General features: G+C 58.0%; 1 protein-coding gene across 10 annotated transcripts in view; it reads right to left on the bottom strand.

The window, feature by feature from the left end:
• Positions 1 to 25,393, bottom strand: part of MINK1 (misshapen like kinase 1) — a 42,070-nt gene that overhangs the window by 13,961 nt on the left and 2,716 nt on the right. For all 10 annotated transcript variants that reach the window (XM_059380925.1, XM_059380930.1, XM_059380923.1 and 7 more), the window contains exon 2: positions 734 to 799. In XM_059380925.1, the coding sequence (XP_059236908.1) occupies positions 734 to 799 (66 nt within the window). The remainder of the gene's footprint in view (positions 1 to 733; positions 800 to 25,393) is intronic.

Raw genomic sequence — 25,393 nt, 5'->3', positions numbered from 1 at the left:
CCATAGCAACGACCAGGCTGGCAATGGGAAACTGGAGGAGGGGGTGCACCTTTCCCCCAAAGCTCACAAGGTGGTACCGATGACCCAGGAAATGCCCCTGCGATGCAGACTGGTGGAAAGGCCTAGCGTCACATCAGGAGAGGCAGAAGGCGGGCATATGCCCTAGAGGCTCCAGCTCTGTGGACAGCATCCGCCTGGGACATCTGATGTGCCACCTCCTCCTCCCAGTGCGACCTGTGGTCGGGCTGGGTGGGCCAAGCTGAAGCGACAGGCAACGGTCTTGGAACTGCTGCTTTGTGTGGGGGACAGGGACGGCCCCTGAAGCAGAAAGCCAGAGCTCAAGAAAACCACTTCCCCTCTGTGACAGGTCCTGGGGCTCCACCAATGCCAAGGCTGGGCCTCAGTGAGGGAAGAAGCCAGAACTGCCTTGTGGCCTGAACTCTGCTCGGAGTTCCCAGGTGAGCCCCGCCCGACACACACGCATAGCCACACACACACACACGTGCCACTGCCCTCCTGGGCCCCTGCCCACACCCTGCCCAGCTCCAGACCTCCTCCTGCTGAACCCAGGACTCATGGAGACTCCATGCACAGCCCAGCAAAACACCCCACATGCTGGGCTTCTCTCCCCCACCACATTCACGCTCCTTACCTCTCCCAGCCTCCGTCCCCTCCCACAGCCCCAGAACTAGGGCCTGCTCCCCCCGCACTGAGGGCCCCATTAGAGGCTCACCTTGTACACCTGTCCGTATGTTCCATTGCCGACCACCTCCACCAGCTCAAAGATTCCAGCAGGGTCCTGTGGGGAGGGAGACAGAACAAGGTGTGGGGACTTCAGAACAGAGCGGGAGAGACGTATCCGGTCAGGGGAGTGAGCAAAGGGACAGGATGAAGGGGCTTCGGGGAACCCAGGCCCAGCAGTGTTTTTGGTGGGTTCAGGGTCCGTGTTCTACAGGGAAGTTCAGAAGAAGGGGAGAGATGACAGCAGTGGGAACCCCACTAGCCTTCAGACATGTCTGTGATCACACAGACAGCAACAAACTCTGGGAGGCTGCGGCTGCCTCTGCCAGACGGGGGTGCCCGAGCGTGCACCTCCGGAGCTGGGGTCCCCTGCACACACCTGCGACCATGGCGAAGGGCTTGGGACGGAGCCCGGCACAGAGTGTGTGTGCACAGTACAAGATAATCATCGTTACGATTTTTTTAAAAAAGATTTTATTTATTTGACAGACAGCGAGAGAGGGAACACAAGCAGGGGGAGTGGGAGAGGGAGAAGCAGACTCCACACTGAACAGGGAGCCCAATACGGGGCTCGATCCCAGGACCCCAGGACCATGACCAGAGCCGACTGACTGAGGCCACCAGGTGCCCACTGTTGTGATTTTGTAAAAGCAGGGAGGAGGCAAGCCAGCCGGAAGCCACAAACCCAGCAGCCTCCTCTCTTGTCCTTTTTCCGCTTCTTCCCAGTCCTCCTGATACCCAGCATGGGACAGCAGGTGACAGAAAGGGCCACGGGGAGGGCCCGGGGGCTGGAGTACTTCCAGGCCCCGCTCTCTGGAGCCAGGCGGTGCCAGGAGGAGAGGCTGGAAGGGCTCAGACAAAGCTCCCGGCTTGCTGGCCCCAGAGCACGCGGCCAGCCCAGCTGCAGGGACGCCCCCTGCACCCTCTGGCGGGGCCTTCTTTTGGAAACAGGCCAGGAGGTCAGCCTGCCCCTTGGCCCCCTGCAGGTCCAGCAGGGGGGTGACACCCCCGAGAACACTCTCAGGGCAGTGCCCGGACCTCTGGGGTGGATCATTTTAAAAGCCCAGAACCTGAAACTGCTTTCCCCCTGATTCTGAAACCAGGATAGGATTTCTGGAAAACAAAAGAACGCCTGACAGCCCCTCCTCGGCAAGCAGCAGAATCTAACTTGGCAGGGCCGGATAGCAGAGACAGTGGTCCGAGGCTTCCACAGGCATCCGCACCGGACACCGCCTGTGCCCGCTTTCCCAGAGAGGGGACCCGGGGACCCACACACGGTTCCCTCCCCGTCCATCCCCTCAGAGCGCACACCATTGTGCACCAAAGCCATGTCTTTCCTTTGCATGGAAACTCCTGGAAGAAAGGGGCAGCACCCTCCTTGCTCAGTGGCGTGTCCAGCACCCTGCCCGGGCCCGGCTCGCGGCAGCCAGAGAACACCCGCACCTGCTCCAGGAGACGGTGCGGAGGGGCTGCCTGGCCCAGAGTTCTGCGGTTGCCTGTGCAAGCATTTGGCTCCAGCTGAGGTCACCCCACACAAAAACAGGCCGACAACAGAACCACCCTGAGCAGGTCTGACGGAACAGTAGGCCCCAAGAAAGGGAGAAAGTGTCACTGCAGGGACAGCTGATGGGAGTGGCCTGGAGCCCGGACCCAGTTCTCCTGTCTGCCTGCAGGCCCCTAGCACCCCCTGGAAGGGCTCGGCCAATCAAGGGCCTCGAGCTTGGCTTGTTGGGCTGTGCTTTCCTACGTCCACTTTACTCTTTCCAAGGTGGACGGAGGCGACCTGGGACTCGCGGTCATGAATTCCGGGGCGCTCCTCACCTAACACAGAAGGAGGACAGGCCTGGGTATCCTAACCACGCACGGCTGGTGCCTCAAGTCAGCACAGACCGGTTCAAGTCTGATCTCAGACCTGAACCCACCTCCTCCTCAGAAGTGTGGGAGGCGCTGGGGAAGACAACAGTCCTTGTGGTCAGACGTAATCTCTGGGTTCAGTTGTGCGGCTCCAAGTTGGTTTCCTGACCTGCTAACCAGGATGGCCGCACTTCCTGGGAAGAGCTTTCCAGACAACGGACCCGAGACCAGGCCTTTGACGGGTGTCGCGATGCCCGGCCTCCCTCCGTACAGAATGTGGGGGCGGGGCCCTCTCTACCAACAGCAGGACCGATTCCACCCCTGTCATCTGTCCCTTCTTCCCTCCAGACATCCCTGCTGGTCTTCCTCTCAATCCTGGGGCGTCTCCACTCTCGGCTTGTGCCTTACCATGTCTCGGTCCAGGGCCTAAGGTCACCCTCCTGACCTTCCCCTTGTGCCCAGAGCCGACACCTCCGTCGGGTATCCAGCTGTCCCATCGTTAACCAACCGATAAATATTTTCTGAGTGAGTGTCTACACCCACCCTGGGCCAGCCTAGGCCCTAAGCACGGGGAAATTCGTAGGGTAACTTTCTCTTCTTTTACTTACATCAAACATTTACCGAGCACGAGCTCAGGGACAACTCCTCAGTCAGGCATGAAAGAGCTCAGCGATACGTGAGAAACACGGGAGGAAGGTCCAAGACGGACCTCGCAATTTGCAGGCCGAGGACCCCTATGTGCTCTAGGATTTTATGCCGAAAGAGGGAGCGGAGGCCCTCGGGGCATCGAGAAGCTGCTAGGCAGAGTGGGAGCCCCTGGAAAGCGGCCTTCTAGGAGGTCCTGGGCATCAGTTGTGTCCCACGCGAACATTTAAGTGTTTGGGGCTTTGTCCTGCTCACACAGAGGCTGGGCTGGATGGAAGGTCCATTGTGTGGCTTTGGGGACAGGCTGAAGCAGGCCAGGTGCACCGGGCAGGCTCCTGCAGGCTGGGTGCGTGGTTGGTGGGCGCCAGGAAAGTGAGAGCCAGCAGTGTTGGGCCGGGGACGGCGGCTTGGTTTGGATGTTGCGTTTGCGATGTTTGGGGACGTCAGGCAATTAGGAACGAGGGTCTGGAGACAGACTGAAAATGGACACGGGAGACAGACGTCCAGAGAAGGAAGAACCCAAAAGCCGGCCTCTGGGGAACAGCCCTGGCCCCCATGGCGGACAGCAGGATGGGTGGCGCTGAGGAGAGCACAGTGGCCACAGACTTAGACTAGCAGTCCCTCTTGGGGGGGCTGCAGCCGGGGGCGGGGCTGGAGGAAGTGGTGCCCTCTGGGGAAGTCGGGCTGAGCGGAAGGGGACTCTGATGATGGGGCAGCAGGGTCACAGGCTTTCCAAAACAGGAAGCTCTCCCCTGTCCGTGGGAGGGAAGATGACAAAAAGACAGGAGACCGGGACGCCTGGGTGGCTCAGTGGGTTAAGCGCCTCTGCCTTCAGCTCAGTCATGATCTCAGGGTCCCGAGATCGGGCCCCACATCGGGCTCTCTGCTCAGTGGAAGCCTGCTTCTCTTTCTCTCTCTCTGCCTGCCTCTCTGCCTGCTTGTGATCTCTGTCTGTCAAATAAATAAAAAAAATCTTAAAAAAAAAAAAAAAAAAGACAGGAGACCGAGGAAGCCTGCCAAATTGACTTCTCAGCCTGTAGGTGCGCTGCATCCCCCGAGGGGTTCCAGGAGCGATTCGGGCACGTTGGTTCTTCCCCTACATGCATGCAAGGGTCCAGAAGACCCCATTCAAATGCCCGCATTTATTTTTTTTTAAAGATTTTATTTATTTATTTGACATAGAGAGATTACAAGTAGGCAGAGAGGCAGGCAGAGAGAGAGAGAAGGAAGCAGGCTCCCTGCTGAGCAGAGAGCCCGATGCAGGACTCGATCCCAGGACCCTGAGATCATGACCTGAGCTGAAGGCAGCGGCTTAACCCACTGAACCACCCAGGCGCCCTAAATGCCCGCATTTATGCTCGACTCCATCAGCGTGCTCGGCGGCTCCGTCTGCTGGGAGTCTGCACGCACCCCTGCAGGCAGTGCCCTGTGCCTGGGAGTGCCAGGCAGCCCAGCTTGCCCTCGGCACGCAGGCCCAGCTCTGGGAGAATGTGCTAGAAACACCCTCCAGCTCTTCCTCTGGCTGCTCAAAATCTCAGCCGCCAGGTTCCTGTCTGGCCAAATGCTGGGAGATGGGAAGGGACGGGGACAAGGCTGTGGATGAGAACCCAAGGGACTGAGAAGAGACACTGGCTAGTCGGTGGAGGCCCGCATTAAGATGAGGGAGCCTCAGGAGCAGCCGGCGGCCTTGACTTCACCGACCACATGGATGGGAAAATCATCTGCTGTGTGGGAGGCGGGCCCAAGCGAGATGGGAAAGCTGGGGAGGAGATGCCTTCAGGATCCACCAGGATCCCTGGGGAAGATACTGCTGGGATCCAGCTCCCAGGCCTCCCATGCAGCATGTGGATCTGGGGCAAGGGGCCGAATCTATGGGACAGATCGCCCCCCCCCCAATTCTACTGTGGGTCGGTGGACCTGCTCTGTGGAACTCTGCACTTCAAGGGGTACTGACAGGTGGGTGGGGTGCAGGCCTCCCCACAGCAGGACCTGTGTGACAAACTGCCATCCTGTAGCAGCCCCGCAGCTCCTCCATACGCGGGGACTCGCTCACGCCCATTTTTCTGTGCGTTCATGTGCTGAGCCAGCCCGACAATGATCTCTTCCCTCTGCCAAGCCAACTCCTGCCCGTGTCAGGAAGTCTTCCCTGCTACCCCAGCCCATCCCGAGCTGTCCCACCCGTGAGTGTCAACCTCAGTTTCATGTATTAACGGCACAGCAATGGAGTTTCTCAAGAACAGGACCACGTGGAGACGTGCTGTTCTGGGAATGACCTGAGAGCAGACTAGGCTGTCGACCCTCGCCACTTCCAGTCAATGTCATGCTGGGGGTTCCACCCAGTGTGATCAAGAAATAAAAGGCTTCCAGTCTGGGAAAGAAGAAGGGAAACTATCTCCGTGTGCCCATGACATAATCACGCGTACAGAAGATCCTAAGAAATCGGACTAAAAATCTTTGAGAACAAATCAATGAGTTTGGCAAGGTTGCAGAACGTGAGATTAATGAACAAAACCAACCCTTTTTCTATGTTCTACAATGACTAACCCAAAAATGAAATTAAGAAAACAATTCCAGGGGTGCCTGGGTGGCTCAGTGGGTTAAGCCTCTGCCTTCAGCTCGGGTCATGGTCTCAGCGTCCTGGGATCGAGTCCCACATCGGGCTCTCTGCTCGGCGGGGAGCCTGCTTCCTTCCTTCTCTCTGCCTGCCTCTCTGCCGACCTGTGACCTCTGTCTGTCAAATAAATAAATAAAATCTCTAAAAAAAAAAAAAAAAGAAAGAAAAGAAAACAATTCCATGTACAGTAGCATCCAAAAGAATACATTTAAGCCCAGAAGTGTCAGATGTGGCCACTCAAAATATGAACATTGTTGAGCAAGTTAAAGACCACATACACGAACAGGTTTCCCATGTTCATGGACCGGAAGACTCAATACTGTTAGTAGTACACAGGTTTGGTGCACTTCTATGAAAACCCCAGCAGGCATTTTTGCTTTATCCTAAACATCGTACAGAAATGCAAAGGATCCAGAGGAGACAAACGATCTTGCCAAAGAAGAACAGAGTTGGAGAACTCCCACTTTCTGATTTCAAACTCACTCAGAGCTACAGGATCCAGACAGTGGTGTGGCGGAATGACAGGCGTCTGGATCAGAGGATCCAAACGCCATCTCTTTGGTTTGCGGTCAGCTGATATTCGACAAGGGTACCAAGGCAGTCAAGTCTTTTCAACAAACGGTGCCGGGACAGCAGAGTGTCCACGCGCAGGACAATGGAGTCGGACCCCTACCTTGTGCCACACAAAACTTTAACTCAAAGTGGATCCCAGACCTAAATGTAAGGGCTAAAATCACACAAATCTTTTTTTCCCCTGCTCTCTAAAACCATGGAAATCTTAAAAGAAAACACAGGAGTAAATCTTCATTACCTTGGATCAGGCCATGGTTTCTTACAAAGGGCACCCAAAGCGTATACCACAAAAGGAAACAAACCCACATAAGTCCCTGGATCCTGGGATGGAGCCCTGCATCGGGCTCCCTGCTCTGCTGAGAACCTGCTTCTCTCTCTCCCTCCGCCTGCTGCTCTGCCAACCTGTGCGCTCTCTGTCACATAAATAAAATCTTAGGAAAAAGACCAAAATAACAATAAAAAGACAAATAACCCAATTAAAAAATGGGCAAAATTTCTGAACAGACATCTCTCTGAGGATCTACAGTGGACCATAAGCACACGAAAAGGTGGACATTATTACTCACAAGGGAAATTTGAACCCAAACCACACGAGCTCCTATGTCACGGCCACTAAGACAGGGACTGTCCTGAGGACAGATAGTGACAAGCACTGGGAGGAGGCGGGGAAACTGGAGCCCTTGTGCACCACTGGGGGGATGTAAAATGGCACAGCCACTTTGGGAAACACTGTGGCGGCTACTCAAAATGTGGGACTGAGAGTTCTCACAGGACGCAGCAGGGAGCTGCCCGGGAGAACTGAAAACCTATGTATGCACCAAAATCCGGACAAAGCGGGGCTCACAGCAGCATCAACCCTGGCGGCCCAAGGGCAGGGACAACCCCAATGCCTGCCAACTGGCGGACGAGCCCCATGTTGGGTGTAGAGATGACTTAATAAAAAAAAAAACAAAAAAATCAAAAAAAGAAAAATGATTCTGAGAATAGCGCTCAGAGCACTCAATAAAGAATTCTGATTAGTGACAGGCTCCATGCTAAGAAAACAGCCCAACGAAAATGGAAGGGAGCCCCCTAAGTGCTTTTGGTCTATTAACACATAAGGTCCTGAGCCAAACAAAGAAAATGGTAAAATACAGCCACCTGGGGCATCTGAGTAACTCCGGTCATGATCCTGGAGTCCTGGGATGGAATCCCGGGTCAGCTCCCTACTCAGAGAGAAGTCTGCTTCCTCCTCTAACCCTCTCCCTCCCCGAGCTTTCTCTCTCTCTCTCAAATAAATAAATAAAATCTTAAAAAAAGATACAACCACTTACAGGATTAAGAGTTAGGGAACTCGGTTTCCATTTTTGGCTCTGCTGCTAACAGGCTGTGTATCTGTGGGGAAGTCACCGAACCACCCTCGGTTCCCTTTCAACAAGAAGAGAAAACTTTCTGGCTCCCTGTCTGTGGCTGTAGCGCGCCCGTGCACACCGCACGAAGATGCCCCCTCCGGGCCGTGTCCTCACGTCCTTGCCGGGCGCCAGAAGACAGCAGTGAGCAACAAGGCCTCTCTGTTCCGTAACACACCCAGGATGCGGTCCCGGCGGCTGCTCATGTTCCCGGGGAGACCTCCAGCCCCCAGTAGGCTATCAGTTAGGTTTTCGGGGAGTCAAGAATGACACACGGGTTTCTGTGCAGGGCAGGGGCGCCCCAATGCCGTAGCAGTCAAGGGTCAAGTGCACTTGTGCTGCACGGGGAACATGTAGGGAGACTCCCGAGAGCTTCCGGACCAGAGCGCTTACGGACACTACAACTTTGGGAAGCCTCCCGTGGACAGGAGATGTGGACAAAGATGCGGAGAGCATCCCATAGACGCTGGAATCCCTTACTGATGGGCACGGCTGGGAGACAGGAACCACACCCTCTCGGGGAGGCCTGTCACCAGCAGAGCTGGGTTCCAGGCGGACTGTGCCCTCTGCTGCATGGCGTTCCCTACAGCTCATCACCCTGCGTGCCCGCCCATGAAGCAGCAGCTGTGGGGCTAAGGCCGAGTGTCCCACAGCCAGGCAATGCCGCGGCACACACCCAGGACGTGGCTCACATGGGACAGCGGCCCCTCTGCCTGTCTCCTCCCAGCACCAGCCACATCTCTCAGTGCACAGGAGCTACTCAGGGTCCCCTCAAGTCCCCCTTTAAAGACTTCACAGAGTCAGTGACCCCAGCTACGGCCCCAGGACCCTTCCAGCATCAGGCACAGGTCGGAGCCCAACAAATGTCAGTGAGTGACAGTGAGGCCCGGCACTGGGGTCCTTCCCTTGGTCACTGGCTCTGCTGGCCAGTGGCTCTGGCCTTGGCTCTACGTCCCCTGCTCTGTGGGCCCTTCAGCAGCTCCCAGGCCTCCCACAGCTCCTATCTGCAGGAAGAACAAGGGGGAAATGGTGAGCCGGACTGAAAACCAGCAGGACACCCAGTCCAGGGCCGGACGCCCAGCACCAGTGACACCTTGCTTTCCCCTCCCTGAAGCCCGGGGCCGTTGAACAGTCTGAGCGAGACAGGCTGAGATGAGGTTCGGTATGAAGGCTGGGACCACCTCCCAAGAGAAAACGCACCGCCAGTCAGTGAACGGTCAGGCCCAGACTGCGATGCAAGGCCATGGGGCAAGGCACGTACAGACTAGCGTGCAGGGACCTACAAAGGGACAAGAGGACAGGAGGGCTCCAGGTTCCCTGCAGTCTGGGAGGAAAGCGGTGGGTGACAGAATGGGCAAAGGCGGACCAGCACCTTAGGACAGGCGTGACATTTCCGGGAAGTGGCCCCAAGCTGGCAGGGCTGAACCCTGGCGTCTGGTCCTGTTCCACAGACAACGGGCCTGCTCTGGTGGCCAGAGCCCGTGGGGGCGCTGCCTGCAGACAGAGCCCCCGGTGGGTAAAGGGCTTTGTGAAGTTCGTCACCAATGCAAACTGTTATTGGTATCAGCCGTAGCTTTTCTACGGTCACACGGAGCCTCCTTAAACCCTGGCTCTACCTTCTAGGAGTTTCTAAGTCAGACACCAGCACAGAGAGGACAGGATGAACGCACTGATGAGTCACGTGTGCCACAGCGGGACAGAGAGGTATGATGGGAAATGGACCCCCCAACTTTTCTGCTGACCCATGGGTCCTTTTTAAAGATTTTATTTTTTAGGGGCGCTTGAGTGGCTCAAAGGGTCAAGCCTCTGCCTTTGGCTCAGGTCATGATCTCAGGGTCCTGGGATCGAACCCCGTATCAGGTTCTCTGCTCAGCAGGGAGCCTGGTTCCCCCTCTCTCTCTACCTGTCTCTCTGCCTACTTGTGATCTCTGTCAGATAAATAAATAAAATCTTTAAAAAAAAAAAAAAAAGATTTTATTTTTTAAAAGTAAGCTCTATGCCCAGCACGGGGTTCCAAGTCACAACCCCAGATCAAGAGACACGTGCTCCTCAGAGGAGCCGGCCAGGAGCCCCTCCCCTTCCCATGGTCTTAGGGTTACAGAATTTCAGAGCAGGAAGGGTCCATCCACTCAGAATTCCCAAGAGATTCTAGGAGGCTCTGGAGTGGCAGGAAGGGGACTCTGTAAGGCCTGGGGAGAGGGGTGGGGGAGGGCGGGTCTGTCCTGTGTTCCAGGGCCCTGTGGCACTTATGCACTGGGATGAGCCCTGACAGGTCCCGCCATTGTACACAGGGCCCAGAGGTGCCACTGTGCCCTGGACAGGAGGCAGGGCTGCAGGGGTGAGGGCAGGGCTTCACAGAAGAACCTGTGGCAGACAGATAGACAACAGACAACAGGAAGGGGCTCTAGGGAAAGAGTGGGGAGCTGTGGTCCACAGAGGGACCCAACAAGAGCAGCACAGTAGGGCCCAGAGCCACGCAGCTCTCGGGCCTAGGGTAGCCTAGGAGAGTCTGGGGGAGTCTGGGGGAGCCTGGGGGAGACTGGGGGAGCCTGGGGGAGTAGGCTGCCACAGCTCTGATTCTGAGAGTGGGCGGGCGCAGTGGCCCTCTGTGCACCTCCCAGAGGGAGACAATAGGCCTGGCTGCCTGAGCTTGTCCTGTGACCCCAAAAGGCCCACAGAGAGAGGAAGAGGGGCAAAGGCCACATGGTACTGAGGTCCAGGCTGGAGAGGGGCCCTCACCCTCCTTGGGGCAAGACAGCGGCCTCAGAGCCACCCCCACAAGCCCAGCAGCCCAGGAGCCTTCGTGCACATACAGTGCCTGCCCAGCACAGGCAGCTTGGGACCTGCCCTTGGTCCCATCACCAACCACAGGACTTCTGGGAAGCCAGGGCCAGGCAGGGATGAGGCTAAGGGGCGAGGCTGACAGCCTCCCCCACAAGTTCAGGTCTTACAGGGACACGGGGACACTGCAAGGGGCAGAACCTCGGGGTGGCTGTCTAGCCATCCTCCAATGAGCGGGGAGCAGCTCTAGGCCGAGTGTGCCTGCCAGCCCAGGAGAGAGCTCCGCAGCTGAGTGTGCATTTGTAGGAAAGTGTGCGAGTGCACGAGGTAGAGAGGAGTGGATGCAGCAGGAGAGGCAGGAGTCTCACCTGATCACCTCCTCCTCCCTGCCCCGCAGAGACCACTGTAGCCTCCCCTGCAGGAGGCAGCTCCTTCAAGGGAGCCGGTCTGGCCCACTTGTGTGGTGCCCCCATGCCCATGACGACCTGGGGGAGCGGGGAGTGTGTCATGGCCCCTTCCTCCCCGAGGAGGCAGGCTCCAAGCCACAGCATGTGAGGACAGGCTCCGGGTGAGGAAGGAAGCCCATCCAGGAGCGGGGCACCCAGCCCCCATCAGCTGCCCCACCCAGGAGTAAATAAAACCTCCAGAAAGTCTCTCCCGGGTTCTCTGTTCTCTGCTCCCCTACGGCCCAGCCCTTCCTCCCATGCAGGGGCGGCATCAGCCCTCCGCTTCCTGGGATTCCAGTTCAGTTCAGGGGTTTGGTTCGGGTTCAGGGAAGGGCTCTCAGGGGTAAGGTGGTAACTGGAGGGCAGCGAGGGAGGGAGAAGCAGGCTCTGGGAGCCGAGGGGACAGAAGGAACCCAGAAAGGTTTGTGTGCTGGGGAGACGCAGAGTTTTTGAGCCTCTCCTCCAGAAGGGGACACACACACACACACACACACAGACATGCACACACACGTGACCTGGACTCGCACGCACACAGAGGCAGAAACAGGTCCAGACATGACACATGCATGAACACAAATGCCACTCTAACAGGAAGGGAGTCAGAGCAGCGGGCGGGCGGGGGGGGGGGGGGGGGGGGGGGGGGGGGCGGTGGTGAGGGGAGTGGCCCCCTGCACACCGGCATGCCCAGCTTCCCCAGGGACAGAGAGCAGTCTCAGACAGGAGCCCAGGCAGGTGGAGCAGCCCGGCCCTCCATCCAGACCAGAGGGGAGGGAACTAGGCAGAGCCTTGTGGGGAACTGGGATGTGCAGGGGGAGTCAGCAGTGAGAGGGAGGGAAGGAGGAGAGGGGCCAGAACACCAGCAGTGGGACGGGTTCTAAAATGGCCACAGGCAAGGCAGGGGACAGATGGTCCCTTGCTGCTGCTGAGCTGGAGAAGTGGGGAAAGGGAAAAGAAAAAATAAATATCACCACAGTCAGGAATTTAAAAATAAATCCCAACCCCTAGAAGATAAACAGCGTGTGTCCGAGGTCCCACCCGCCTCCACAGTGCTCTGGGCAAAGAGGGGGGCAGGCTGCAGAGGACAGCCCGGGCCACGCTCCTGCCCGAGGCCGACCCCCAAGTCTGCCCTGGCCTGGCCTCAGCCTCCTCACAGCTCAGGTGCTGTGCTCCTCAAGGGTCCCAAGTCGTGGAGCGGTCTGATCTCGGCAGAGCCACAGAACCACCCGAGGCCAACCCATTTTGTCACCGTACGCTTGGGAAGTGCTGCAGCCAACGACCGATCGCCCAGCCCTCCGCATCCCGGTGTGTTTGCACCTCGGACTGGCAAGGGCCAGGCAGGACCTGCCAACCCATTTCACAGATGAGGATCAAGGCTCCCAGCACAGAAACCGCTGCTGCAGCACAGCAGGGACTCTCGAGCCGCAGGCAGGTCCAAGGCGGCGCTGCCCCCACCCCCCAGCCCCACCCACTCCCAGAGATCTCACTTGCCATCTGCAGACCTAACGCTATCCTCAGGCTCAGATCCCACCGCCTCCCAGCTGGCCTCCACGCTGACCTCCCAGGCGGGGCTCATTTGGAGTCTGCCAACCCCACCTTGGGGTCACCTGTTTCTTGCGGGGGCGGAGGCCCAGGGCCCTTCACACCCCTGCACTTCCCTGGGCTCTTCTAACTTGCCACGCCCAGGAGGCACGAGGACCAGTGGCTCCCGCACCACAAGCATTTGCAGGCACAAGCACATTGTTGTGACCAAGTCTTTCACTGCCTCCCTGCTAGGCTGCTCTTAGGGGTCAGGAACACCCCAAAACCTGTCTGTTGAACGCATACAGAAATTAAAGAGAGCTGCTGTTCTTCCTTCCTCCCTAGGGCCATCGATGGTTTCTAATGCTAGTTTTGGGTTTATCTCCATTTCTCCCAAATAATCCATGACAGTCACTTAAAAGCAATGCACTATGGCAGCTGCTAGAGTGAACCCCTTTTTGGCCTATATGCCTGGTGAATCTGGGCCTCTAACCCCATAACCTATATATGCCTGGTGAATCTGGGCCTCTAGAAAGTGGACTTTGTTAAAGAAGCAAACTCCTACATAGTTGACAAAACCCAAACAAGAACATGATTCTTTTTTAAGTGGGCTCCAACATGGGGCTTGAACTCACGACCCTGAGATTAAGACCTGCATGTTCACTCCACCAACCGAGTCAGCCAGGCACCCCCAAACCAGACCAGTAATAAGGATCCAGACACTGTGGGAAGCCAACAGGCAAGAAGAGATCCAGGGAAAACGTCCTGGAGGAGAAAGGAGAAAGGAGAAAGAAGGCGGCAGAGGCTGGGCTGGGTGAGAGGGGCAGAAAGTCCCACCCCAGAGGCAGCTCCCAGGAGGGGGGGAGGCACAGGAGGGCGGGGACACCGCAGCCCAGCTTGGCTAGCGCGCCGTGTCCCTGAGACCCAGAAGGCCTGGCACCGGTTCTGAGGCCTCCATGTGATGGGGCAAACCAGCAGGTCATTTCCTCTCTGAGAGCCCCTTTTCCTTGTCTACTCAATCCCATCACAAGAAGTCTTGGATGGGAAAACGTTTTGAAAATCCACCATGTGCTACAAATTCACACAGTCGTTATGAAGAGACTGCCTCCCAGAGAGCAAGGGACAACTGTCAAAAGGTGACTTATGGGGCGCCTGGGTGGCTCAGTGGGTTAAGCCGCTGCCTTCGGCTCAGGTCATGATCTCAGGGTCCTGGGATCGAGTCCCGCATCAGGCTCTCTGCTTAGCAGGGAGCCTGCTTCTTCCTCTCTCTCTCTCTGCCTGCCTCTCTACCTACTTGTGATGTCTGTCTGTCAAATAAATAAATAAAATCTTAAAAACAAATACTTATTTAAAATGTGGCTTATGAACACTGTTGGTGTCCCGGGGATTTAGGGTGAAGACTGGCAACACGTGAGAGGAGAAACCAGTCAAAAGCAGAACCGAGTACAGGACAGGTGAAAGATGGGGTGTGTGTGTGTGTGTGTGTGCAGACTGATTGCCCTGGAGGTAGGATTGAGAGGGGCTGGGAGGAGAGAAGAATGTTGTCCCGGTGGAAGGCGTGGAAGGCGGAAGGGGAGGAGGGGGAGGAGGAGAGGTGAAGGAGGAAGAAGGGGAAGAGGAGAAGGAGGAGGAGAGGAGGGGGAGAGGAGGGGAGGAAGGGGAGGAGGGAAGGGGGAGGAAGAAAGAGGGGGAGGGTGGAGGGGAAGAGGAGGACAGAGGGGAGGAGACTGAAGAGGAGGAAGATGAGGGAGAGGGGAGGAGGAGGAGGAGGAGGGGGAGGCAGAGGCAGCAGCAGCAGGGGGGGCGGGGAGGGGACGGCCAGCCGGTTCAGCCTGCAGACAGGGAGCTCACGGAGGAGGACAGCAGTAATCCGGGGCTGGGTAATAATAAGGCTTCTCACTGACGGGTTTCCACTGTAGCACAAACAAATCATTATACCTCATTGCCAGCCTCCTCCTTGGGGAGTCAGGTGTCCGCAGATCCGGGGAAGGGACAAGGAAACCTGTGGCCTATCTCTCCCCTCACTGCTTCTGACTCTGGGCATGGGGGTGGTGTCTGGCTGGCTCAGAGGCAGAGCCACTCCTGAATCTTGGGCTCGTGAGTTCGAGCCCCATACGGAGCAGAAAGACTACTTTTAAAAGATAATAATAAATAAATAATAATGGTAATAAAGTATATTATGTTACACATAATAATAAATATTTACTACAACTGCTAAGTAATTCCAGATGGGTGGCCATCTAGGTTCTCACCCTCGGGAGAGAACCCCCAAAAGTGACAGGGGCATAGAAGGCGCATGCAGGAAGGGCAGGGAGGGCAGAGGACACAGACCTGAGTCAGGCAGCACAACCGGGGGAGGGCGAGGCCCGCAGGAAGGGGGAAGGGCTGTCTGAATCACAGACTGAGGAAGGCAAAACCAGGCTATTCTTCAAAGGGTGGGGACCAGATTTGCTGGGCCCCACCAAGGGCCAACTCAGAGTCAGTGACCGCCTCGGGGAGGGAGAGGACACAGGAGAGCTTCCTGACCAGTAGGATGGAGCCAACAGGCTCCCCCAACCCTTCCCTTGCTCTCCTGGGGAAACCTCCCTGGTGGCCCAGTGAACCAGCTCACACATTCTGTCAGCCAACAGCGACGGAGCACCTGCAGGAAACATGACCATGACCATGGTGATGAACGGAGCAGAGCAGCGCCCTCCTTGGCAGAGATTATAGGAAGCAGCATTTCCGGAAGGGCTAAGGCAGGGTCCCGGCAGCATAGGGGGCCAGGAGAGGCCCGCTGGGGCTACAGAAGGTTCCCGGCTCTGGGGCAGGAAAGCCTTCCATCTCTTGCCCAGGGGAGCCTGGCCGCCCGAGCCCCCGGCCTGGCATCCAGAACCGAGCCTTCGGCTACGCACTCTGCAGCTCTCTGTAGCTGAGTCCCAGGTACCACTTCCTTACAAAGCCATGCGTCCCCCTCAGTGCGGCCAGGGTGAAGCCCAGGCTTTGCCCCTGGGCCCAGTACTTCCTCTGGGTGGGCCCGAGCGAGCTCCCAGCAGAGGGCGAGTTCCCAGCAGAGGACACAGCACAGGCCTCCTGACTCAGGGGCAGGACCGACAGGAGTGTCTGGTTCAGACATGAGATTTCGCAGCTGGTGTCTCTTCCAGGGACACGGGAAACCCTTCAGGGGACAGTGGAAGGCTCTAGGGCAGTGAAAAGGAAGCCAGCCATGCTCCCACCTTGGGGGCTCGGTGACTTGCCCACCCATGGCCTAGGCTGGCTACTCTTTCCCGAGCAGCACACCAAGGAGGACAGGCTTGCCCACAGACCCCAGGAGACACCCTGGGGTGCAATCAGGCAACTCCCACCTCCAGCAAGTGGTCACCCACATGTCGTCACCACACCTGTGTAACTGTCACAGCAACCCCGTGACGTGGGCCTGGCCATCTCGTTTGACAAAAATGAGGCACAGGGGTAGTAACAGGTCTGGCCAGCGGTCGCCCAGTAAGCGCTGGGAACTCGGATGTGAATCTGACTCTGTCTCCATGGCCTGTGCTCTTAGGGGTGAGCAACAGGGAAGGCCCATGAGTCCGGGCCCCTCCCCGTCCCCCCAGATCAGTCCTCACCTGGTCCGGCTGCTCAGGCCCTGGGCCCTGGTGGACTCAGGAAGCAGCGCCCGGAGTGCACATGGAGGTCTGTGCTTCAGACAGGCCTGGAGACCTTCTTCTGAGCCTTTCCTTTAGTTCGTGTCCTTCCCAGATGCCCAGCCACAAGCTCACAGCCCAGCTTCATCCCCCCGAGGTCCATACAGAGGTGTGGCCATTCCCCAGACAAGCTGGGACGTCACCCTGGGCAGTCCCATCCTGGCCAGCCCCTGCCCAGGCCCATTTCCCTCAACTTCCTCCAGCCCAGCGTCCCCTGCACACGCGCCCCCCCCCATAAGTGTGCCTTTCCTCACGCGCAGGACACTGCAAGTCACGCATCTTACTGCTCATGTGTTTGCGGTGCTGAGAACAGACAGCGCACCACCTAGCAGGCCCTCCGAGACTTCCGGGAAGGAAGAGGGGAGGGAAGGGGAAAGCGGGCGCATGGCAACGGCCCCCAAGGCAGGGCTGGTGCAGGCGAAGGGTAAAGAAGCCCGATGAACAGTCACTGCTCTCATCCCTCATTCTGCTAGCAAGGAAGCCGGGTCCCAGAGAGATGACACTCATCCGGGAACCGAGCGATGGGCTGCGAGCTGGAACCGCAGGCCTCCCGAGGCAGCTGTCTGGGGTCGTCACCTTGACCCCATCTGAGGTCATGAGGCAGCCAAGGCAGCAGATCTGCAGAGAATGCCCCTTGGACCCCGGGTGGACCTCACGGGAGCCCTGGGCTGCAGGGGGCTGAGGGTGCGGCAGGGGGTTAGCGTGTGAGCACAGGGAGTCCGATGACCTACTGCAGGCCCCTTTAAGAAGGGAAGATGGCCTGCGTGAGCTCTGCCTTCCCCACTGGCCCTTATCCTACTTGTCCGAGTGTGGCGGTGACGACCTGACCCAGGCGGTATATGCTGCCGGACCACGAGGTGACACGCAAGCCAGGCAGTGCTTCTGGGGGGCTAAGCGGAACACAGCTTCATTCTAACATTGAGCCCTGGGGTCGGGGAAAGCAGGACATCCAAGAAAAAGCAGCAATCCCCATTCAAACCCCGCTCAAGGTACGGGCACTGCAGGCTCTAGATGGTCGTCCGCGGGGCAGGGGGAGGAGGGCCTGGAAGCCAAGGGGAGCATGGGCAGTCTCCTCTAGGGTGCGCACAGAAGACAGACAAAAAGTCCTCAGGCTTGGGGCCCCAGCACAAAGACTGATCCGGGACAAAGCCCGGAACATGGACCGTAAGTCACCATGACCAAGCCACTGGCTCGGAGGCTCCTGTGGCCTGGGCTCCAAATGGTAAGGATGGGCCTCTCTGTGAGGGGGTCCCTGCCCTCCTTGTGCCCTGGGCAACTTGAGTCTCCAGCCTGCCTTTCCTGTCTTTTCCCCTCTTTTCCCTTGAAGGGCAATGAAGCAATGGCAAAAGGTGCGGCCAAAGGCAGGCCAGGAGGCGGGGCAGGCCATCTCACTGGGCACTTCTACACTAAGAAACCCAAACCAACTCCAGGTCCCGCTCTAGGTCTGCCGGGGCTGTGGGCACCCCCCATGTGGCTGACCCCACGCCAAACCCTACAGGCCTGGAGGCCCAAAAGGGGCCCCCAAAGGGTCCTTCAGGGCTGCCCACGGTTTCCCCAAAACACCTCTAGCAGCTCTCCACCCCCCCCATAAGTATTTAGGCCTTTCCAGCGGCCATTCACCCCACCGGAGACACGTCGGGGTGCGCCACCCATTGCCCTAACAAGAGTTGTCCGTGTCTGAACTTCCAACATCTGGACACCCAGAATGGCCCCTACTGATACCCTAGTACACGTCTGCTGAACACTGCTGCCAGCCTGAGCCACACCCCCACCCACCCTGGGGAAGGGGCGTACAGGAAGGACCGGGAGGGGTCAGGAGCGCAGGCTTCCAGCGGCCAGAGCTTTCGCATGGCAGTGGGGAGGGGACTCAGTGCCCCTGCCGGGCACACTTAACTTGGCGAAGATGGTAAAATTTTATGCATATGCAACTGCAGTAAAGAACTTGTTTTTTTTAAACGGAGGAATGAGACAGTCTCCCTCTCTTCCTGTGGAACAACAGGCCTCTTTTCTGAATCATTCAACTCTTTCTTCCAAACGAAATCCTCTGGGTTCTTTTTTTTTTTATGATTTACTTATTTAATATATCTAGAGAGAGCACGCGCAAAGCGAGCACAGGGTTGGGGTGGGGGCGGAGGGAGAGACGGAGACAATCCCAAGCCGGCTCGACACGGGACACGACATCGCGACCCCAACATCATGACCGGAGCTGAAAAAAACAAGAGTCGGGATGCTCAACTGACGAGACACCCGAGTGCCCTAATCTTCTGGACTCTTTTTTTTTTTTTTTAAGATTTTATTTATTTATTTGACAGACAGCACAAGCAGGCAGAGAGGAGAGGCAGGCAGAGAGAGAGGAGGAAGCAGGCTCCCTGCTGAGCAGAGATTCCAGAGGTGGGGCTCAATCCCAGGACCCTGGGACCATGACCTGAACCGAAGGCAGAGGCTTCAACCCACTGAGCCACCCAGGCGCCCCAATCTTCTGGACTCTTGTGCAGTCTTTCCCTCCTGTCATCAGAGCTCTCTGCCTGGAAGCCCATCCCACCGAAATCTCTATCTGTGCCGGGCACAGGCCCCGTGAAGTTTTGTATTCCTGGCCTGGGGCCCACCAATGCCAACATCCTCAGGAACCCAGGCTAATGTCTCACTCCCTCTTCTCAGAACATGTCCCACGTGTCTGAATAAAGCCTGCCCTCTCCTGAGACCCAGATACGGACCGTGGGTCCCCCAAGGGCAGGAACCACATCTCACATGGGCTGTCCACAAGGCAGGCCACACTCCCAAAGTCCCCAGATGCCGCAAGCCCAGAAACACGGACAGTGGTGCGTCCCTGCGCGAGCCCAAACAGGCTACCCGCGACCAGTCTGCATTCACGACAGGAGCAGGGAGGAGACCACGAGCGCACGGTCCAGGGCGGCAGCCACACCGCGCCCTCACCCCCGCATGGCCCCACTCATGCCCTGCCCCCAGGAGCAGGCCCACGGCTCAGGCGCCAACACGCTCTGGCTGTGCGGTGAGTCAGACCTGAGTCTGACTCGGAGATGTGCCGCGTCCTGGCTGGCCCACCCTAGCCGAGGTCCGGGACTCCCCACCTTCTGCAAGCTTGACAACTCCACCTTGAAAGGGAGGAGATGGCCCGCTGGGAAGGGCCACTGGGAGGGCGGGCGAGCGTCTGGAAGCGCAGGAGCCACCACTAGTGCTCCTCATTGTTCTTATTTGGACCCCAAAACCCCTTCTGTTAAAACAGAAATGACAAATCAGAACTGACAGGAGAGAACAGGGGCTCGCTGGGAGTCCGAAGGACAAAGGAACAAACGGCAGAGCCACCTGCTGCCTGTCCCCCTCAACCCAGTGCTGTCCGACACGCGGGCCCGAGGTGGTTTCCAGAGAGAGGGACCTTGCTTGGGTCAGAGGACGGCAGCGTCTCCACGCCCTGGCGACACGAGAACAAGAACCCACCACGCTCTGCTCTAAGCCAGGTTGAGAGGCAGCGAGAAGCGATGGCAGCCCTGTCCCTGGGCTTCATCCGCTTGTCCCCATCACTGCTCTATCCCCCACCCCTCACCCACCCCCAAAGTGTACCCGCGCAAGCTGCCTTCCTCCCTGTGAGATCTGAGTCATGGTGCTCGCTCACCACACCTCTGCCTTCCAGGAGCCAAGCTGAGAGGGCAAAGACCCGAGCGGAGAGATGCATGTGCTGGCCTCCCCTGCCAGACCCCGGGGCACACCTGCTTCTGCCCGCTGGTGCTTGGCTGCAGGACGCTCCCCCCTGTCTCCCTGAAGACTCCTTCCCCAGCCACTCAGAATTAAAGACCAAGCGGGGGCGCCTGAGTGGCTCAGTGGGTTGGGCCGCTGCCTTCGGCTCAGGTCATGATCTCAGAGTCCTGGGATCGAGTCCCGCATCGGGCTCTCTGCTCAGCGGGGAGCCTGCTTCCCTCTCTCTCTCTGCCTGCCTCTCCATCTACTTGTGATTTCTCTCTGTCAAATAAATAAATAAAATCTTTAAAAAAAACAAAAAAAGAATTAAAGACCAAGCGCTCTGCACTTCCACCACCTTCTCTGAAGTGTGCCTTGAAAGAAGAGCAGGCGGGTGGTAAGGAGAGAACACGCGAACCGTCTTCCTTCCCGTCTGCCTGGAGCCTGCCCACTTTACCTCGGGAGGCCAGCCGACAGATGCACACGAGCTGTCAGGACAGGCAGGTGCTGGGCGCAGAGCCCATGCGCAGCCCGCACTCCCCTCCCCACCCAGACCCCTCCCAGGCGGCCCTGCCAGCAGCCCAGGTGGAAACAGGATTCTCCCCTGTGCTGCCCGCACTCAGGGCATGAACGTCCCCAGTCCCCCTGCACGCATAGTGACCGCTACATGGCCCTGCCCAGCATTTCTGGACAGTCCCCAGAGGGAGGACGGTGCTGCCTTGGCCAAGGACGGCTGCGTAAGGAACCCACTGCGTAAGGGACCCCCCGCATAAGGGAACTGCACAGGACATGCGGGCCATGCTTCACTGCCCGTAGGTCCCATCTAGCGGGAGAGGACAGGCCACAGCAAGGCTCAAAGCCACATCTCCTGCGAAGTGAGTGCTTCCGGGAGCCCTATGTGCTCTACGAGGGGTCAGCAGGGAGGAAGGGTCATGGTCGCGGTCCCAATCCCTGAGGAAGCGCTGGAACAGACAAAACCATAAACATTCTGTGCAAGGAGGGAAGTATCCAAATGCCGAATACAGGAGGAGGTGACCTGTGAGGGCCAGCACCGTCAGGAGAGGCTTCTGGGAGGAAGGAGAAACTCCGGTGGCCTGAAGGAGGTGGTCTTCTTGAACTGCGGCCCTGCAGGTCCTCCGTCTGTGCCACACAGCTCGTCGTTCAGAGACAAGTCCTCCAGACCGCTGCTTCCGGGAGCAGCTCAGCAGCACAAGCACCCCCCAGTCCTCGCCTCCAACAGTTCCCACTGGAGGAGGGCGCAAGGACGCCCAGTCTCTCCCAGAAGACCAGCCCCAGGCAGGCCTGCTCCCAGGAGGCCTTCTCGTCCCACAGGCCAGGGGACAGAGTGGCTTCCCTGCAGCCCAGACTCCAGGTGTGGGGGGCTCTGGGTGCCAGGGACTCTGGGTGCTGGGGTGCAGGGGGCTCCAGGTGCAGGGGGCTCCGGGATGCCGGGGCTTCAGGATGGGCCCTGAAGACTGTCCTGCTGTGGGGACACTCACTTCCTAGCTGAGTCCAAGGTCTAACCACCTCTGCTGTCCAAGGCCTTCTGATCTCCTTCCTCACCAGCTACCCCGTGTTTCCTGGGCAGAGTCCCCTCCTTGCCATCCTCCATTCATCCCTCTCTGGCCACTACGGCTCCTTCCACAGGCTGTGCCACCATCCAGTCTCCCTACTGCCCCCCTCCCGACACACAGATTCATTCTCCTGGCCTCTGTCTCCTTCAAGAAGGCCAAGACTGTGGCTTCCCCAGCCCTACTTCATTCCAAACGTGCGAAACCAGGAACAGTACCCCTGCACTCACCCTCTACTTGCACACAGTGAGAATGGAGACTCCCGTCCACTTCTACACAGCATCTCCCAAAGCTGTGGGAGGAATCCCACCGCCCACAGATGTGAGAGCAGGAGCCAGGCCCAGGGCTGGGCCGGCCTGTGCTTATTCCTGGGAGACGTGCCGACCTCACAGCCCAGCCGGCGCTCAGGCTCACGGCCACCGGTGACACCCCCACCCCCGCGCAGGTGCCCGTGTGAGCAGATGGGAATGTGAATGAGCCGGATGGTAGTAATCATTTCACTGTGTACACGCACGAACAAACACAACCTGCCCTGTGCCTTGGGCGCACACGCCTTTATCACAAACCCGAGATAACCCGCCTAGTGATAACCCTTGTCCCTCACGCCCCTGCTCCAGAATCGAGCACACTCCCCCACCCTCTGCAGCCCGGTTCACGCTGACCCCCAATAAGCACACAGGAGGGCCGCCTGGGTCATGCGCCCTTCCCACGTACACTCCTTTACCCCTCACAAACTCCTTAACTCCTCCCACAGGAAGGTTCCGAAGAAATCCTTTTGGACATTAAGCCTGGAGTTCCCAACCCAGCCTCAGGCCGGGGCACTCGGTTGTTGAGTAAATGCTCTGCCCCAAGCATGGCCTCATTCCAGGGTCTCCCGATTCTGGCCATCACTGAACTGATGGCCATCACTGAACTCCCACTGGTCCTCCTCTATCTGGTCTCTCTGTGCCAACGCCAGCTCGGTCTCTGGACATGCAATCTGCTTCTCTCGTTGACCAACCAAATACTTTCGTCTTGTGAAAAGCCGAGTGGTTCTTGCTACAGGCGCTCGTGGGTACTGGTCTTCCGCCGCAGTCTTTTCCACGGGCAGCAATCGGACATGTAACCATACACATGCATGTCCGAGTATTTTGTTAATGTCTCCCCCCATGCCTAGCCTGCAAGAAAACCCAGTCTATCTTGCTCATCAGTGTGCCCTCTGTGCCTAGTTCCAGATCTTTCTGCAACTCAACAGGAAGCCTAGCCACAGTTAACAAGCACGTCCTCAGGCTGTCAGCGGCTGGACTGAAAACCCCTGTGGCCCCCTGGGTCACTGCGATCCCACCCCTTTCCTCTCTCCTCCGTGGACCATTCCCTACCCTTAGAAAGAACGAAAAGTCTCAGTTGGCCTCTCGAGGAGCCTCCTGTGGAGGGGAGAATCCCGGGCTGGCGAGGAGGACAATGGCAGGGAGAACAGGAGAGGAAGAGAATGGGCGAGGGGGTGGCCAGGGCCCACTTCTGCGACCGAGTAAGGCTGTTCTGGAGGCATTCAGGAAACGCTGTGAAAGGAGACTTATGAACCTGACTACTTTTTGTTCTACTTCTGCCACCTAGGAAAGACGGAGGGAGTTGGGGGTGTGAAGTGGGCGCTCAAGGAGGAGAAAGGACCGGGCACCAGATTTCAAGATGACTGAAGACAGGACAACAGAAATCGGTATAATTCATAGGAATCGGATTGAATAAAAACTTCCCAACCTCAAGGATGCCAGGGTGTTGAGGAGCTCAGCAACAGTTAAGAAAGAGGGAGCCTGGCGGGGCACCCAGGTGGCCCCGTCGACTAAGATCCGACTTTCAGTTCTGGCTGAGGTCATGGCGGCATGAGCGGTGGGATGGAGCCCCAGGGCGGACTCCCTGCTCCTCCCCCTCTGCTCCCCAATCTCTCTAAAATATCTAAATAAATCTTAAAAACAAAAAACAAACAAACAGAAGGCAGGCATGAAGGCAGGGGGCAGCCTGGGCTTGCACACGCACGTCCAGGCAGCTGTGCCGGGGCTCGACACCACAGCTCGGCGCAGCACCCAGCCCGATGAGACACCCTCCCCACAGCACCCAGAACCTGCCCGCGCTGGGTGCTGATGGGACCTCCGCATTCCTTACTTACAGACCCAGGCCTGGGCACATGCTTGTGAAGAGTGGCTGCGTACTTCCTGCCATCTTGTCCCCAAAATGACAGGGGAGGACACTCCACATCCAAGCAGGCAGCTGCCCCATGTGAGGCACTGAGTCCCCAATCGAAGGAGCGGGGGCCGGCTCTGCCGTCAGTGTTCCACACGGCCAAGTGTTCGCAGGGTCCCACGGCCGGCTCTGACATCAGCGTTCCACACGGAACGCTGTGGAATGTTCCATGTGGACGTTCGGCCAGCTCCCCTGCAGACCCATCTTCCTGCTGTCTTCACTGCCGAAAGCTTGCTTTTCCACACACCGTCCCCATCCGCCCACCTCTGGGGACCAGGGCAATCTGCTCCTTCGGACAGTGGAGAGCTGGGGGATCCCCTGTGCAGGGCGGATGGGTGAACAGCTGGCTTTGCCAGGTTCCCTGTCCCCTTCTTTCCATCATTCTGCCCAAGCAGCCCTGCACCTCACTGCCCCCAACTCTGCCCCCCATAGTTCTCGGGGGGTCACTCCTGGACACCCCTCCTTCTGCTGAAGGTCAGGCTTCCCACGGCCTACCCGAAGCAGGTGCCATCCGCAGCTGCACGGTGAGCGGCCTGGAGCTGCCGGCCCTCCCAGCGGTGCTGGCCCCACAGTCTCCTGCGGGCTCCAGGGACGGCAAGAGCCTTCTCCAAAGAATAGACACAAGAACACAAAATCATTAGGAAAGGGCCATCCTGTCTGCACGACGACCCAGCAAAAGTCCCTCCTGACTGGGCGCCGCGACGGGATCTCAACACCGTGACCCTGAGCACGGCTCCACGGTTTCAAGGACACTGCAGCCTGAAACTTCGAGCTGCCCAGACGGCGGAGAGAAGCTGTTTGATTTATGAAGTGGGTCAACCAGGAAGAGCGACGCACAGGGAAAGAGGTCAGCCTGGGGTCTGCTCCCTCCTCGTCCCGTCGGGTTTACGGATGCGCCTCCTTTGCAGGAAGCCAAGAGCCACAGTCGGAAGACTGTTCTGGAACATCACCGAGCTTCGACACAGGGAGGTCTGATAGAAGAGGCCCACGTTTTCTCTTGGATGGTCCTCAGTTTACTTCAAGGACGTTATAGGCAGATGGAGGCTTCCAGAACTCCGTTTACCACCAGACAAGATCTGATTCCACACACAAGTCAGAAGAGATATTTTCAATCGTGGGTTCATACAAGAGGAGCAGGAGGACGTGGAACCACACATTGACTGGACGCTTTCTGAGCAGGCACCATGCAGAGAGCGTTCCCGTGTCATCACACGCATCTGTTCAACGAACACTGAGCCCGTGTCACGTCCGAAACACTGATGGACAGTGGCAGGCAAAAACGAGCCAAACGGTCCAAATCCTGGCTCCCGCTGACCTCACGTTCCCATCGAGGTGGATAGAAACAAGGGTATCTATCCACCGGTGGTGAACACGACGAAGCAGAAGAAAGCAGCCGGAGGGATGCTAGAGAAAACTTCTGGAGAAACGTGGCAGGGGGACTGGGGCTGCATCAGAGGCTGCTGCGCTGGACGGCGTCTCTGACTGCGGTCTGGTGACAGGAGCAGCACACGGTCGCGTGTGCCCCATGCAGGACAGGGAGGTGCAGGGCTCTCTAAGACCCACACCGTGACTCTCGCCCCATGGAGCTGGGGGGAAGGGCTCTCCCCAGACTCTGACAAGGTTCGATCGAGAGCGAGAAAGCTGGGACATGAACTCAGGAGTACGCAGCCCCGCG

Source organism: Mustela nigripes, chromosome 16 (assembly GCF_022355385.1).
Source record: "Mustela nigripes isolate SB6536 chromosome 16, MUSNIG.SB6536, whole genome shotgun sequence".
NCBI classification, from domain to species: Eukaryota; Metazoa; Chordata; class Mammalia; order Carnivora; family Mustelidae; genus Mustela; species Mustela nigripes.
The sequence above is the reverse complement of the archived record's forward strand: the minus strand, read 5'-3'. Positions and strand labels throughout refer to the sequence as shown.